The 17,510-nt window shown below is 39.1% G+C and overlaps 1 protein-coding gene across 1 annotated transcript; it reads right to left on the bottom strand.

The window, feature by feature from the left end:
* Positions 1–11,094: 11,094 nt before the first annotated feature.
* Positions 11,095–11,693, bottom strand: LOC104101381 (diphthamide biosynthesis protein 3-like). The gene has a single exon (XM_009608818.4). The coding sequence runs from the start codon at positions 11,675–11,677 to the stop codon at positions 11,312–11,314; it is 366 nt and encodes a 121-aa protein (XP_009607113.2). The 5' UTR covers positions 11,678–11,693; the 3' UTR covers positions 11,095–11,311.
* Between the last annotated feature and the right edge of the window lie 5,817 nt (positions 11,694–17,510).

Raw genomic sequence — 17,510 nt, 5'->3', positions numbered from 1 at the left:
TTATGACATTCCGAGAAAATATTATTAACGCATTTCATGCATTTATACATATACATTGACCCAGGACCAGATGGCGTTATATATGCGTATATATGTATATTATATGTATATGGGATATGGGAAAAGGTTATAGCGTTATATACGCACCACCACTTGATCAGCTGGTATACGTTGATGATTTGCCCAAAGTGGCCGAAATGATATGATGGGATGCCCTCAGAGGCTTGATGATGTTATGAACATGTATACCTATGCATGGTATGACATTTATACGCATATGCATGATATTATAAAAATGAAATGATTCACGGAGCTATGCAGATGTACATGTCGAGTCTTTTACTCCATGTTTCTCTCATGTCTATTATTTACTAATTTTCATTCCTTACATACTCGGTACATTATTTATACTGACGTCCCTTTTGCTTGGGGACGTTGCGTTTTATGCCCGCAAGTTTCGATAGACAGGGCGAGAGTCCTCCAAGTAGGCGATCAGCTCAGCAGAAGATATTGGTGCACTCCATTTTCTCCGGAGTTACTTGTTTGGTCAGTATGATTTAGATGTGTATGGTTTGGTATGGTGGGGCTCTGTCCCGACCTTTTATGATAAATATGTACTCTTAGAGGCTTGTAGACATATGTCGTGTACGTAAAAGATTGTACGGCCTTGTCGGCCTATGTTTTAAGTTTATAAATGATCATGTTAGCCTGTTAGGCCCGTATGTCATGTGTATATAATAAAGTAATAAGAAAGATACGTTACGTTGGTACTCGGTTGAGTAAGTTACCGGGTTCCGGTCTCGCCCTCAGGTTCGAGGCGTGACAAACATCGTCGGCCCTCTACCATCGGCTCCAGGTAAAGCTCAGTTTATTTTATTTATGATTGATTATTTTTCGAAGTGGGTTTAAGCATATGCTTTCGAGAAAGTCAGAGAAAAAGAAGTCATAGACTTTATTTGGAACCACATTATATGTCGATTCGGGATGCCTGCCGAGATTGTGTGCGACAATAGGAAATAATTCATCGTCAGCAAAGTGACTAAATTTCTCGAGGATCACAAGATTAAAAGGATTCTATCAACGCCATATCATCCCAGTGGGAACGGACAAGCTGAATCGACCAACAAAACCATTATTCAAAATCTTAAAAAGAGATTGACCGACGCTAAGGAAAAATGGAGAGAGAGATTGCCCGAGGTTCTTTGGGCGTACCGCACGACGTCGGAAATCTAGCACGAGGGCAACACCGTTCTCTTTGGTCTATGGTGTCGAAGCTCTTATCCCGGTCGAGGTCGGGGAACCTAGCCTCAGGTTTCGATATGCAACAGAAGAATCAAATAACGAGGCCATGAATACGAGCTTAGAGTTATTGGATGAAAGGCGCGAGGCCGCCTTCATTCGATTGGCCGTACAAAAATAGCGGATCAAAAGGTACTACAATAGAAGAACCAATCTTCGACACTTTAAAATTAGGGACTTGGTGCTAAGAAAAGTCACCCTCAACACTCGAAACCCAAACGAAAGAAAACTGGGTCCAAATTGGGAAGGGCCATATCAGGTCCTCGATATCATCGGAAAGAGATCCTACAAGCTCAGCACGATGAATGATGAACAATTACCAAACAATTGGAACGTATCACTCCTAAAGCAATACTACTGCTAAGGTACGACCTTCCCCATTTGCATTTATATTTTAAGTAACAAATTGCAGGTGTTCGATCGTGGATGGCGATGGATTCTTCAACACGGAATCTTTAGGTCTGAAAGCACGCGTTGTACTCTTTTTCCCTTAGACTGGTTTCTGTTCCAAATGGATTTTTTCCGGTGAGGTTTTTAACGAGGCAACCATTGTTCGTGCTAACGTAGAACAATTCAATAGTATCCGAGGCTTCTCTATAATCAACCTCAAATACTAGGGGATATCACCCCTGAATGACAACTTTGTTGTAAGAAAATCACTTCGTGACAGTAGGGTCTCGATAGGTAAATTTTGTAAGGGCCAAACGGTCGAGTGAACCATGCCCATATAGGTTGTTCAAGCCCTGATGTCAAACATGTACGCGTGTATCTATTAAGAGAAGTAATTTTTCCTTGCCAAATATCTCATGCCTTAAAAATTTTGTTTACTTTACAATTTCATACTTTTGATCTATTTTGTAAACAGGCTTAAGGGCCGACCACAGCTGAAATTTGAACAACTAACTCCACACTCGGGGACTGCCGTCCAAAAAATAGACAAGATAAATAGAAGAGATCGAATTATTAAAACCTCGAGATTATAAAACCTTAAAAAGGCAAACCTCGATTTTTATAGGCCACGGCCGCCCCACTCGGGGACTGATAATTCGGTCAAGCTCGAAGTAAAACGGGAGAATAAGCCCAAGGGATAAATCCAGAATTAAAAGGCTACGGGAAAATTAACACGGCTCAGAGACGTCCGAATTCCATAACAAAACAGTCCTTCAAACTTTTTCACAACCGGTTCTAAAAGGCTACCCTCGGCGGAATCCTAATACTTAAGATATTTTCGAGAAAAAACGTCAATAAATATAGAACTCCGATAACTCCCTAACCCAGAAAGTCAATTAAAGCAAGAATTTGTTCGAATTCTCGAATACAACTTCATTATTTCATGCTAAGGCATTACAACCTTTGCGAACATGAATTCTTGAAAACCAAAAGGGGTAGAAAGCCTTATATATGTTAAAACGATCGTTCTACAAAGGCCAGATCGGCCAAATACGAAAGCCTAAGGGCTATTCTCACTTCTAGTTCGAAATATCACTCTTACTCGGCTACTAACTCAAGTTCGAATAAACTCCCACTCGGGAACTGTTCTTCGAGCCTAAGGGCCACATGATTTCGAATTCGAGATAACATTCTCACTCGAACATCAAACTCAAAGATTACCTTATTCCGAGTCCAGATAAATAATCTCACTCGGCTCCGATTTATCGAAAACTGCCTCAGGTTAAGTTCGGATGTCCGATCTGGGACCGATGAATACAACCATATAACTTTGCGCTAAAATGCTTTGACATTTGCATAAAATAACTAAAAGACAACGGATTCGGGAACCATGGAAAGAAAAAAGTTTTCATATATCAAAGTTTTTCTTACAAGGGCGGCATGGCCCGATCAAAAAGTTCTTAACAAAGGCCGATCGACCTCAAAGCAAAAACGAAAATTACTAGGCCTAAGCAGCACAGTCATTATCAGAGGAAGTTTCTTCACCCTCGGAGTCTTCTCCACCAGATCCACTCGCATTCTCAGAACCCTCGTAAAGAAATGCTAACTTCCGAGCCTTTGCTTCCTCAGCCTTGGCGATCTCAAGTTCGGTAGATACGTCGAAGCTTTGCTCAACGACCCCTTCGAGAGCCTCCCATCGGGCCTGCCACTTCGAATGATCCACCATGCCCCTGACTTGCCCGAGAGTGGCTTCGGCGTCGACTCTATATTGGGCCGTAGTAGCCTGGGCCTTAGAATTGGCAATGGCCGCTTCATATCTGGTAACCTCGAGCTCTTTGACTAAATTGGCTAAATTAGACTCGAGCTCCTCGACCTTCTTCGCCTGAACCGAGGCATTCTCTTTTACATATCGAAGCTGTGACTTGGCCGAATCCAGCTCTGCTTGAGCGGTTTCCTTCTGTGCGGCCAAAATGTCCATGCATCCCTTGAACTCTTCAGCCTCGGTTAACACTTCATCTATTTGCTTTTGGAAGTCCTTGATCTGTTCAAACCTTTGTCGGACATGCAGAAATGGATCGTTAATCGTTATCTCCAACTCAACCTCATTATCATGAAGAACTCAGAATACCTGCTCAGCCATCTCGGCACGCTTTTCTCGAGCCTCCACCAAGTCTACCTGAAGCTTCTCACTAAGAAGCTTGTAAGCATCATATTTCTCTGTGAGTCCCCGGACCTCGCCCCTGCGTTCCTCTCAGATTCGGAGAAAGGCCTTGTGGTGCGACACCGAAGCTTACGAGAAAGGAAGAAGATGTTAGAGATATCTGCAATTCAAATTCATAAAAAGATAACGACCCTTAAACTTACCCGATTCAGAGCATCTTGGGCCTCGTTGAACAAACACGCAACGTCCGCTGCATCCATTTTTGCTTGGTCCTCTTCAGTGACCAAGCATCGAAGATAGCTTGTCACCCCTACGAGGGTAGAGAAAACTTGAGTATCTTCCGGGATCGAGATGAAAAGAGGCCGCTTACGATCAGGGTCAATGCTGGGGGCCGGGAATTGGTTGGTCAGTGTATAACTCGAGGACGCCTCATTCGAGTTCTTCCTCGGTACGCCCAAATCACCCAAATCGGTAACATCTTCCACGTCAATGAAATAGCCATGGAAAAGGTCTTCCTCTCTGTAGGCCCCCTCTCCGTGACAAGTCTCCGCAGCCCGAGCATTACGTATCATCAAATCCGGAACTGGAGGGAATGAGCAGGAGTCCCCGATCACTATTGCCCCAAGTGGGTCTTTAGAGGCATCATCTTCATTATGGGGGCCTCGAGCTCAGTTCTTGCACCTGCCTCGATTGCCTCCTCGGTAGCCTCCCAGCCTCGAAGTAAGGCATTTTTGACTCTTTCTGGCTCGGGCTCATCGGATCGGGGCAAAGCTGATTCGGCTCCCGCCAGTCCAATAGTTCTTTAAAGCTCGGTGATAGCTCGCACACGAGTAATCAATTCATAGTTTTCTTCTTCTTCTTCTTCTTCTTCTTCTTCTTCTTCTTCTTCTTCTTCTTCTTCTTCTTCTTCTTCTTCTTCTTCTTCCCATCCATTATTCGTTGGGCGGACTCCAGAGATACGTGGATGACATTCCCCTTAGGCTTACGGGGTCTCTTGACCGGGTTTTTCTTTTTCGAGCCCGAAGGACTCATAGCCTCTTTTCTCCTTTTCGCTTAGCTCTACTTCGGTGCAGATAGGGGGAGAAATGCCTCTCCTTCAGCAGATGGGGGCCTCATGGGCGCATCCTTCCCGAGACCTGCAAAATGACAAATATAAGTAAGCACAATAACAAAACCCGAATAGAAACCTTTCTAAAGAAAGAAGATTGCCATGGTTACGGGCTTCTCATTTGACCCTTTGATAACTCTATCCATGCACGCTCGGAGTAAGATTTTTGCGATACTAACCCCTCGACCCACTGCCTCAGGTCGGGGATCACTTCCGGCACAACAACCATAACTACAACATAAAAAACTTAGAAAAGAGTAAGGCAAGAAGCAAAATGGCGAAATGAATATTCAAAGGCAAAACTGTACTTACGTTTCATGTTCCACTTTTCGGGGAACGACGTGTCTTCGGCAGGGATTAGATTCGAAGTCTTTATTCGAACAAATCTGCCCATCCAACCTCGGTCTCGGGTCTCATCTATGCTCAAGAACGGGGGTTTGGTGGCTCAGCGGTTAAGCTTGATCATGCCACCACGATAAAGTCAGGGACTGTAAAGGCGCATGAGGTGATCGATGGTAAAAGGATGTCCCTCGATCTTGCTTACAAAGAATCAAAAAAGGATTACGATCCTCTAGAACGACGGATGAATTTGGCCTAGGGTGATATCATACCTCTTGCAGAAGGCGACGATGATGAGATCTAAGGGAGATATCATGAAGGGGTCAGTATAGACACTTAGATACCCCTCCACGTGAGTTGTGATGGATTCCTCGGGGCAAAGAATTACTATATCCTTTCCTACCCAGTTGCACTCCTCTTTCACCTTCTCGAGGAGACCTTCCGTAATCGTACACACGTACCTCGACATCGGCTTACATCGACTCGAAATCGGGGGTGTGTTCTCCACCTTGAAATCAACAACAGTAGCATACTTCGTTGGAACAAAGTCCTCAAGGGGACATTCCGCTACGGTCGTGGCGCCGACGGACTTTGATTAAGAAACGGTTTCCTTATGAGGGATAGTTTTAGAAGTCTTAGCCATTTTTGTGAACAAGGAAGAACATAGGTTAGGATATTTGGTGTTTTAAAAGAGGTTAACAATAAAATTATAAGATTTGCAGAACGAGGAACTTGAGAAATGCAAGGAGCTTTGAAGATTAGAGTAGAAGAGATTGAGAGTAAAATTTGAATGAATGGAAAAGAGTCCTATCTATGGGTTCCACGACGACGGTTCAAAGTTGCTAGTGGCCGACCGACAACTGACGTGCAATAAATGCATGGGAAACTGAATTGATGGGACGTTTCGGTCACCCCTGTCGCTTACGTCATGATGCTTACGACATGATAAATCGAGGGTAGATTCGAAGATTCATTCGTTTCTTGTCATTGCACTCCATAAAACGAGGGGACTATGTGTATACGGTTAGAATTGGGATTGTTTAATTTCATACGACTAACCAAAATCGGGACGGAAGATCAAGGTCCGACCTCAATTATATCGGAACATGGTACGGAGATGGATTGGTAAGCTCGTGGATCAATGGCCGATCAGGATCGAGGTCAATTCGAGACCGAAGCAGAGATTGAGCAAGATCGAAGGACGCCTGCTACGCCGAATAACATAAAGCCGAGATATCCGTGATCGGGCGAGGATCGTGGTGGGAATCTCGGCACATATCAAGTTAGGATTGAATATTTAGCCTATCATGGGATTTACTTCTGTAATTAGAACTATACCATAAATAGGATTCCTCTACTTTATAAAGAGGGTCTTAATCTTTTTGTAACCATCATACATTCATGCATAACAAAGCAATGTATCATATTTTCTCTTGCAAGCTCTGTTGTTAAAGTCCATACTTTTTAATAGCATATTTAGCTGGTTCGAGGGCGGTCTAGCTCGAGGGCCGTGGTTGTTCATCACATTGGTTAGCTTTATTTACAATTAATCCCTTGCATTAATTCTGACATTTATCAGTTAGTGCCAAGTGAAATTACATATCCTTAAAACCATTTATAAGTTTAATTATTGTCCGATTTTAAGGCAAAACAGATATGTTGAATGTAGGGGTGGCAAAAACATGCCCAACCAGCCCAACCCGTCAGAGTTTATATGGGTTGGGTTGTTATTAGAATAGCTGATGGGTCAAAATTGGTTCAACCCAAACTGACCCATGAGAGTATTGGGCTAAAATGAGTCCAAACGAGTGTAACCCAACGGGTTCAAAATTAACCCAACCCAACGGGTCAATACCTGTTATGACTTCTTCTTTCTTTGCACTTTTCCCTGCAATTGAGATGGGGCAGTAAACTATTCCATCTTTACAAATCAGCAAAAATAATTATCATGTGGATCCCATTCAATATTTAAATGTTTGTATCCATCCTTTTATATTATTATTTCCTTCGATTCCAATGAAATGATCAATGCACCTCCATGTCAACGTGAATTTATATATCAATGCTTTTATTTTTTTAAAATAAAATTTATATATTTACATATTATATAGGAAGTATTCCACCTACTAACTGTCTAAATTATGATAGTACTAACTTTTTTAGATGGCAGTAGTATGAATAAAATTTAAAACTTTCATATCAAAATCCAAATTTAAAGAATAGAATAATTTTTAAGAATAAAATAGTACGTGATCAATATAATAGCAGTATAAATTGTATGAGATACAAAAATTTGTCTTACATTTTAGAAATCACCTACGTACTAGTTACGATATACACAGAGCTTGTTGCTATGTGTTTCCGTATTCATTGTAATTTTGCGTCAAAAAATGCATGTTTAATTTTGTAATGGTGATCAGCATAGCTGAAAGCATATAAATGAGGGGATAGTTGGGTCAAGTTAGGCGGGTTAGGTCATGACCCGTAGTTATACACAACTTGGCCCAACTCATTTTGACCCGAACAAACTGTGGGCAGGTTGGAGTCTTGACCCATTTATGAACTTGACCCTTTTTGACCCGCTAAATTTAACCCAACCCTCCCATTTGACACCCTAGATGATGACCTTGATATAAGCAACACTAATCTTTTGGATTGGAATGGCCGACTATCATTCGCTGAACTAGTAAAAGATGACCTCCATGTCTTGGTATTAGAGGATTACAGGAAGCTCAAATGGACTGAAAAGATCATCAAGGTGACATTCTTGAAACCGGATAATAAGGAGTTAATGGCATTTATTACTTCTGCTGATAAGTCTCTATTATTCTTTCTGAGGCAGGACGAGAAATCTTTCTCCAAGTATGACATCAGTATGCAGGAGTTAATAACTCGTCCACTATCAAGCTGGCATCAACTATGGTGAAGAGGTCGCAGTTAATGTCGCACGTTTAATGTTCTTCAGGAGATGTGTCTAGGAGGGGTGGGGGTTTCAGAAGGAAACTACTATTTTGAGATCTTTGCTTAAGAGTTAAAAGATAATCTCGCAGTAATCTAGAGGCCCTGAGGCTTGAAAGCTAGACTCATTAAAAGAAATTTTATGACTCTTACTAAGAGCACACATGTAGGACATAAACTAGAAGATTTAACAGAGGGTAAACTCAAAACAAGAGACTGCAAAGCTTGTCGAACTGTAGGATAAGATGCATAAGCCAGACGAGCATGCCAAACGCTAAGTGATGCAGAATGAGCAGCGGGTGAGGATGGTTTCGATACATGAAGAAAATATAGTTCTCCACTACGCGACCCCGTGTGCAGAGTGTCCCTCGTTGCCAAGTCCTTTATCAAAAAATGGTTAGGACAAAATTCAATTGAAACTTGGTTAGACACTTAGACTTAGTAAAAGAACTAATAGATAACAGATTTTGAGTAGCATTAGGCACGCCTAAGATGTCATCAAGCATGAACTTCTTATCAAAAACAAGAATGGAACTTTTACCTATATGGGAAATAGGGAGTTTGGAACCATTACCTAGAGTTACTTCATCGGGATCTTGGTACTCAGAGTGAATACCAAGTTATCAAGCTCAGATGTAAGGTGATGTGTGGTGTCACTATACATTGACCAATTTTGTGTGGGTGGAGTTGGGGTGGTAGCTAGATTGGAGGTAGTTCGTCCAGAAACCTTGTTACTATTGTTGTTGGTCTTGGGCGATGGGCACACATGAGCAATATGACCTTTACCTTCGCAATTATGACAAATAATCCCTGACATATCTGAAACTTGTGATTGTACATTAGAACTTATTCGTTGTGTGAAATTCTGAAGATTGCGATTTAGAGGAAATTGAGAGAACCCCTGATTTGAGGAGCGTCCATGGCCTCGACCCCCACGACCTCTACCACGACCACGAGTAGTAGGGATCAAGCTCTGAGTAAATTGTGCTGTGGGTGAACCCCTGATTTGAGGAGCGTCCATGGTCTCGACCCCCACGACCTCTACCACGACCACGAGTAGTAGGGATCAAGCTCTGAGTAAATTGTGCTGTGGATGAACCCTTGATTTGAGGAGCGTCCATGGTCTCGACCCCCACGGCCTCTACCACGACCGCGTGTAGTAGGGATCAAGCTTGAGTAAATTGTGCTGTGGGTGCAATAACATTAATAGATTCATCTCTTTTCAACTGTCGTTCTTCATTCAACAAGGGCCCATATAAAGCATCAAAACTGATGTCCTGTTGACGCGATTCAAGTGACCTAGTGAAAGGGCGATAGGCAGGGCCTAGTCCAGCAAGAACAAATTCCACCAGATCATCATTAGTAACTGGATGCTTTAATGCAGCCAACTTATCCGCGATTCCCTTTGCCTTCTGCATGTAAGATTCAATACTTGCAGTGTCGCGTCGTAGAGTGCAATTACGTCTTGAGTTCACGAATCTGTGGCTTCGATCCCGAAGCATATGCAACAACAAGTTGTCCCAAGCTATACGAGCAGTCTCTGTTCCGATCAATTGGGGCAAGATACTCTCAGAAATGGAGGCAACAATCCAACTTAAAACAAGTTGGTATTCACGGGTTTGGTTGATTATTGACCAAAAATTGTGGTGGAACTGGTTCACTACCATCAATATGGTGGTTTAGACCATATCCGCATACCATAGGCATAAACTGCGTCTTCCAGCGCAAAAAGTTTGATGACGTGAGCAGTTTGGAGAAGAGAAGTAATTTTGCAGCGAAGGATTTCCTGAAGATGTTGTTGCAACACTTGAAGTTGAGGAAGAGAGAGTTTCATCCCCCATCGTTGTTTTTTTTTTGTTTAAAGGAGAAAGAGAGGAAAAATTGTGGGTTGTTTTAACCTCTTTTGGCTTCTGATATCATGTAAAAGCTCTTTTTCTCTATCTATTAGAACGTTTGGTTACATCAGAATATACATACAAGGAAAATCTTGGAGAGCAAGTCTCCTAAGTCTACAAGGAAACTCTTGGAGATCAAGTCTCCTAATTCTACAGGAATATCAATTCTATACATGGAATCCTTAGCAATATGAGTTACCCTTTACAGAGTGATTCATCACGTAAACCTGTCATGTTTCTGGTGACTCCTTTAAAATAAACAGGGTAAAGATTTACATGTGGTTGATAAAATACTACTGCTTTGCTTGCTTCCTCTGTTTTATCATATGTACACCAAGATTATAAACTTCAATGTTATCATATGGACACCAAGATTATAGTGACCAAACACTTAATTAGAACTGTGACTTAGCCACAGGCTTAACCATTTGATTAATTACCTGGCATATTTTCTACTGACTGTCTGGAAGCTGGTGCAAATTGTCCCTGTATTAAATTGTTCAAAAGCCTGGTATTAAAATTCATGGTGCACTTCTATAATTACGAAGTTGCACAAAACTTTCCAAGCAGTTTAACACAACTCCTCTTATAAATAGTGATATATGTATTTTCACTTTGATTTGTTAATTCTTAAAGTTAATTGTGAAGTTGCAAACAAAACTTAACAGGCAGACACAATTACTCTTATAATAGTAATATGGATTTTCACTTTAATTTGTTAACTCTTAAGGTTAATTGTTTAGTATGTACCAATTCGTACTCTCCACATTCATGGGCAAAACACAATTACAATTACCATTGCTACAGCTTCGACTTGCGGCATCAGGTAACAAAATACTACCGTACAAGTTAAAGCTTCAATCCTACAAAGGTACACCAATTTACAGCACCTCAAGATGAGCAGCTTCAACACATAATTGTTGAACTCTGCACAAGCAATCAAATAGCAGAAAAGATAGTACATAATTACGTACTATAATTTATTGCAATCCCAATAAAATTCATAATCTAAATTCTAAAGTGGACAAACTTCAAACACCAGTAATCCTTCTTTCTCAATACATCAAAATTTCAGGCAGTTAAGCCAGTTCGAACCACTACGTATTACAATATGATACCATAATCTTCAATTGGACAAAAAAAACCTAAATTTTGAGGTTCTCAAGCGACAGCAATTGGCTGTTGTTTCGAAGGCTCAACGTGTTTATTGGAATCTCCGAGGAAATCTTCCATATTATAAATAACAGTGATGTACAGGGAACAGCTAGGGCATCGAGCGATCTCTTCGCCTAGCTTCAGATCTTCCTTTGTGATTTGGAACAGGTCGCCGCACGGACAAGGATATGTGAAAGCTTGGAGCTCGTCGTTCCACTCCATGTCCTCAATCTCCACGTCGTCGTACGACATCCTCGCTGGTTTTTCTTCGTTTTTCACAGAGATTAGGGTTTTCTTGTTCGGGAATTTGGTAAAGATTATAAAGTCCGGTCGTCGAAGTTGATGGGTTTTTAAGGATGAGGAAAATTGCATCTGACGTCCTTTTAATAACTTAGAAAAAATGTAAATGACCCTGAACATTAGTAAATTGCCACTTCAGCATGTTCAGGGACTTGCGGCGGTGGGAAATAACAAACCATCATATACACGTGAAAACCAAATTTTATTTATATCTACTCCCTTCATTTGAAATTACTTTTAGAGGTAAACTTATTATTAATAAATGTTTAGACCTCAAAATATAATATTATTATTATTTTTTAAATAGAGTCTTTAAAATTCCTTAAGTGCCCAAGTAAATATGTTAAAACTTTATTTGTATTCATCAGCTTTAATATCATTTACTTGAGATTAATGTTTTAATGCATAAAACCAACAGTAGATCATCATGTAATATTTATCAACAACATTAATTGATATTTCCTCCGGTCCACAATAAGTGACCAATTTATCTTTTTATTTTGGTCCAAAATAAGTGTACATTTATATAATCAAAAAAAAATTTAATTTATTTTTTCAAAATTACCCTTATGTACGTATCCTTAAAAAGTCTTTTACCCCTCACATTAACTATGCTGCAACATTTAAATTAAGAGTAGTTTAGTCACACTAACTATTTTTGTCTAGAATTTTATATTTCCATAATGGGTGTGTCCAAGTCAAATTGGTCATTTATTGTGGACAGAGAGAGTATGAGGCTAATTGTGAGGAAGAAGATTAAGGTGTAACTTTGGATTAGGGTAAATTGCTCTTATTTTTTTACATTTTCTTTTTTGAGAAACAATAATAACTAAGGTTCAATTCCTAATATCATTGTAATGTCACACCTCCTTTATCCCGAGGGGATAAGGGATAGGGGATAGGGAGTTTTTTCAATTAAATTGACATTATTCAAAGATGAGATTATTTATTTTATTCAGAGTCGCCACTTGGAATAATTTATGGTGTCCCAAGTCACCGATTTATTTTAGAATCCCAAATCGAGGAAAATTAACTCTTATTTATGATCTGCGAACACAGAAGACCAGGTAAGGAATTATGTGAACCCGAGAGAAGGTGTGAGGCACTCCCGAGTTCCGTGATTTTAGCAAGGTCGCTCAACTATTAATAATTGGTCTAGTTATCTGATTTAATAAATATTTTAAACCTATATGTGTATTTTATTCCTTTTACCGCTTTTATTATATTACTGCATTTTAAACTTTTATGGAATTAATATGAGACGAGTTACATTGTCGTACACTCGTTGTTTATACACATCACAAATCGCGTCACGTGAAACGCACTCGCAATCTACGACGTGTTTAATTTTATTTATTATTGTTTGAAGTTGTAGTCGAGTCACGTGAAACGCACACTCGAATTGGGGATTACGTGTCGTGACCATGCCACGGGAACCGTACCTATAGTCACGATGATTTATTAATCGTGCCTGAAGCAAGCTACGAATGTATAATTAATTTATTTTTTCAAAAAGTTTGAGATTATTGTGAAGGTCATAGGTTATGAAAATTATTGTAGAAAAATGCAAGATTTGGCTTTTATGAATTACTAACAAAATCAATTGTATTGCTAAACGATTAGAGATATCTACGACTAAACAAATTACTAACATTCTATCTTGAAATCATTCAACGTTTTAAGCCTATTAGTAGAAATTACGTTTGGCCCATTTCTTTTACAAGACAATAACAACCAAAGCTCAATTATGGTGATAAGCTTCACCCAAAGCTAACAATCCTTTTAACTCTTAATTTTTAACTTTACAAATTAGTTTAAACTCAAATAAAGGGCAATTCAGTGAGATGAAAAATACCCTCTTACTTTTGTTAATCAACGATATTTGCTCAATTAATAATAGATTGTCTTGTTCACTCAAAACAATTAACCTCAACATAATTACTAAGACAAGATGCATCCATCCAATAATCAAACAATTGACATATTCATAGAAAACATGCCAAATAAAACCTCACATACATATAAAATTAAAAGGAACTAATAGATGGGGGAAGAATTTGGACCTTTATTGATGTATATTTTTTGTCATGTACAGTGAAATAAGATCTCTAAAATAGCAAACCGAAGTGAATGAGCTATTGACCAGAACCTCGAACCGGAAAACTCGAACACTCCCTCACTTTGGCAATGATTTCGGAATTAATTTTGCACTTATTTTGAATCTGTATTCTGGGTATTTTGGAGTGAGTTTACAGCAGGTTTTGTTAAGTTTTTTTTTTTTTTGAAAAGGAGCTGATTTTCGTCACTGTTTTCAACTGGTTTTGGGTGAGGTTTTCGGAGCTAAAATGAGGTGTTTCAAAGGTGCTTTTAATGGTGCTTTTTGGAGGTGGTTCAGCTGGATTTCGTGACTGTTTCTGAAGCTATTTTCGCAGTTGTTTTGGGTGAGATTTTGGGGCTGATTTAGAGCTGAAATTTGGGTGGTATTTTACAGCTGTGTTTGCTGCGTTTTTCAGCTGATTTCAGCAACTTTTAGCTCGTGTTTGGGGGCTGGTTTAGGTGATGAATTGCTGAATTTTTCGAAAGAAAGCCGAAGAAAGAATGACACGAGTAGAAATTCCCTTATGCTAGAAGAAGAAAAATAAATTTCTCTCAATTCCCTCCTCCCTCTTTTTTTTCTCCTTCTCTCCCTTTCTTTTTTCCTCACATTTCTCTTCTATTTTTTTTTCGAAATTTTCAGATTTTTTTAAAATTATTTTTTAATTAAAAAGAATTTTCACTTCCCATTTTTCTTATTTTTTTAAAAAAAATAATTCCCCACTTTCTTTTACTTTTATTTTTTAATTTCTCGCTTTTTAAAATTTTAATATATTTAAAATCCCACTTTTTTACTTTTCTTTTTTTATTTTCTACTTATTTTACTTTCTTTTTTTAAATTTTCACTTACTTTTATTTTTATTAAAAAAAATCAGATACCCTTACTTTTATTTTTTAATTCCAACTTTATTTTACTTTTCATTTTTTAAAATTTTCACATTCTTTTACTTTTATTTTTTTAATTTTTTACTTTTTTTTATTAAACAATTTCTACCTACTTTTACTTATTTTTGGTTTTTTAAATTCATTTTATTTAAAAATAAAGAAAATAAAAATAAAACTAAAAATAATACTAATATTAATAATTAACCTTTTAAATTATTATTAATTTTTACCCTATATAAAAAAATATAATAAAGCTAAAAATATATATATTAAATTTCTGAAAATATTTACATAGTAGAAGGTGATAAAAATTCAAATATAGTCAAATATTAGGTGCTCATAGCTGCCCCTCTTTGCTTGAAAACATGAAGAGTTTTTAGGCAAAGACTAGGTGAGCCATGTGACTAATGTTTGACCAAACCATTATTCAAAAGGAAAAGAAATAAAAGATAGGGTGCAACCGAGTCCTGATTTTGGACAGCCTACATATCCCGGGTTATAGGGGAATCAGGTCGCGTGTAGTTCAAGGAGAATGGTGTAATGATGAGTTGAGGAGTCGAGTGAGATTCCGTCGAGGCTCCGGTCCGCGGGCCTGCTATTATATAAAAATGAAACTAAACAAGTCTATCAGTTATGAGTTACAAGATTCTTATCTATGAGTCTTCAGAAACTTGATCTTGAGTCTTGACTGGTTCTTCATGCAGACTCTGATCTAAACCTTGCTGCTCGCTAGCTGTAGGTTCTAGTTCATTTTTCCTATAGCTTCTACTAATCAAAACGGGACTCCAATGCTCGTGGCTTCAGTCATGTCTTGAGCATTCCACATCTTTTTAATTGCTTTTGCATTTTGGATTCACTTATTTTTTCTTTTCTTTTATTCTGAATTGAGACTTCTTCTTTTGGTCATCTTGAACCATGTGCCTCGAGGTAAAACCTACTCAGACACCAAAACAAACAAACGAATGAAATTTTTCTGCCCCAGTTTGCACTAGGAAAATTTCGTGAGTTATTGTAATAAAATTCTAAACTACTTTTTTATTGAAAACAATAAAAGATCGAGAGTGGTGTACCCTGAAAAAGTCATGTTTTTTTTTGGATGGTGTTCTATTATTGTCAATAGGATGTCTCAGCTAAGGATTGGTGTACCTTATGTTGGGAAAATGTGGCCAAGGAATGGGATACCCTATATTTGCAAAGATATCAGGGATTGGTGTACCCTGCATTTAAGATCAAATCAACTAGGGAGTGAATACCCTATGTTGAAAAGGAGACTAGGGAGTGGAGACCATATGTTTAAAATAAAATCAACTAGGGAGTGGAGACCCTATGTTGGAAAAGCAGATTAGGAGTGGAGACCATATGTCTAAAACATCAACTAGGGAGTGGAGGACCTATGTTGGAAAAGCGACTAGGGAGTGGAGACCCTATGTCTAAAAATATCATCTAGGGAGTGAAGACCCTATGTTGGAAAAGCAGACTAGAGAGTGGAAACCTTATGTTTAAAAATTATCAGCTAGGGAATGAAGATCCTATGTTGGAAAAGAGACTAAGGAGTGGAGACCCTATGTCTAAAATAAAATCAACTAGGGAGTGGAGACCCTATGTTGGGAAAAAACCTAGGGAGTAGAGACCCTATGTCTGAAATAAAATCAACTAGGGAGTGAAGACCCTATGTTACAAAAGGCAACTAGGGAGTGGAGACCCTGTGTCTAAAATAAAATCAACTAGGGAGTGGAGACCCTATGTTGGAAAAGTGACTAGGGAGTGGAGACCCTATGTTGGAAAATAGACTAGGGAGTGGAGACCCTATGTCTAAAATAAAATCAACTAAGGAGTGAAGACCCTATGTTGGAAAAGATACTAGGGAGTGGAGACCCTATGTCTAAAAAAAAATCAACTAGGGAGTGGAGACCCTATGTCTAAAAAAAAAATCAACTAGGGAGTGGAGACCCTATGTTAGAAAGGGTGACTAGGGAATGGAGACCCTATGTCTAAAATAAAATCAACTAGGGAGTGAAGACCCTATGTTGGAAAAGAGACTAGGGAGTGGAGACCCTATGTCTAAAATAAAATCAACTAAGGAGTGGAGACCCTATGTTAGAAAAGAGACAAGGGAGTGGAGACCCTATGTCTAAAATAACATCAACTAGGGAGTGTAGACCCTATGTTGGAAAAGAGACTAGGGAGTAGAGACCCGATGTCTAAAATAATATCAACTAGGAAGTGGAGACCCTATGTTGGAAAAGAGACTAGGGAGTGGTAACCCTATGTCCAAAATAACATCAACTAGGGAGTGAAGACCCTAGGTTGGAAAAGAGACTAGGGAGTGGAAACCCTATGTCCAAAAACATCAACTAGGGAGTGGAGACCCTATGTTGGAAAAGAGACTAGGGAGTGGAGACCCTATGTCCAAAAATCATCAACTAGGGAGTGGAGACCCTATGTCTAAAAATCATCAACTAGGGAGTGGAGACCCTATGTTGAAAAAGCGACTAGGGAGTGGAGACCCTATGTCTAAATATATCAACTAGGGAGTGGAGACCCTATGTTGGAAAAGGAGACTAGGGAGTGGATACCCTATATCTAAAATAACATCAATTGGGGAGTGGAGACCCTATATTAGAAAAGAGACTAGGGAGTGGATACCCTATGTTTAAAATAACATCAACTAGGGAGTGGAGACCCTATGTTGGAAAAGAGACTAGGGAGTAGAGACCCTATGTCTAAAATAACATCAACTAGGGAGTGGAGACCCTATGTTGGAAAAGATACTAGGGAGTGGAGACCCTATGTCCAAAATAAGATCAACTAGGGAGTGGAGACCCTATGTTGGAAAAGCGACTAGGTAGTGGAGACTCTATGTCTATAATAATCATCAACTAGGGAGTGGAGACCCTATGTTGGAAAATCAAACTAGGGAGTGGAG

This window comes from Nicotiana tomentosiformis, chromosome 1 (genome assembly GCF_000390325.3).
Source record: "Nicotiana tomentosiformis chromosome 1, ASM39032v3, whole genome shotgun sequence".
NCBI classification, from domain to species: domain Eukaryota; kingdom Viridiplantae; phylum Streptophyta; class Magnoliopsida; order Solanales; family Solanaceae; genus Nicotiana; species Nicotiana tomentosiformis.
The sequence above is the reverse complement of the archived record's forward strand: the minus strand, read 5'-3'. Positions and strand labels throughout refer to the sequence as shown.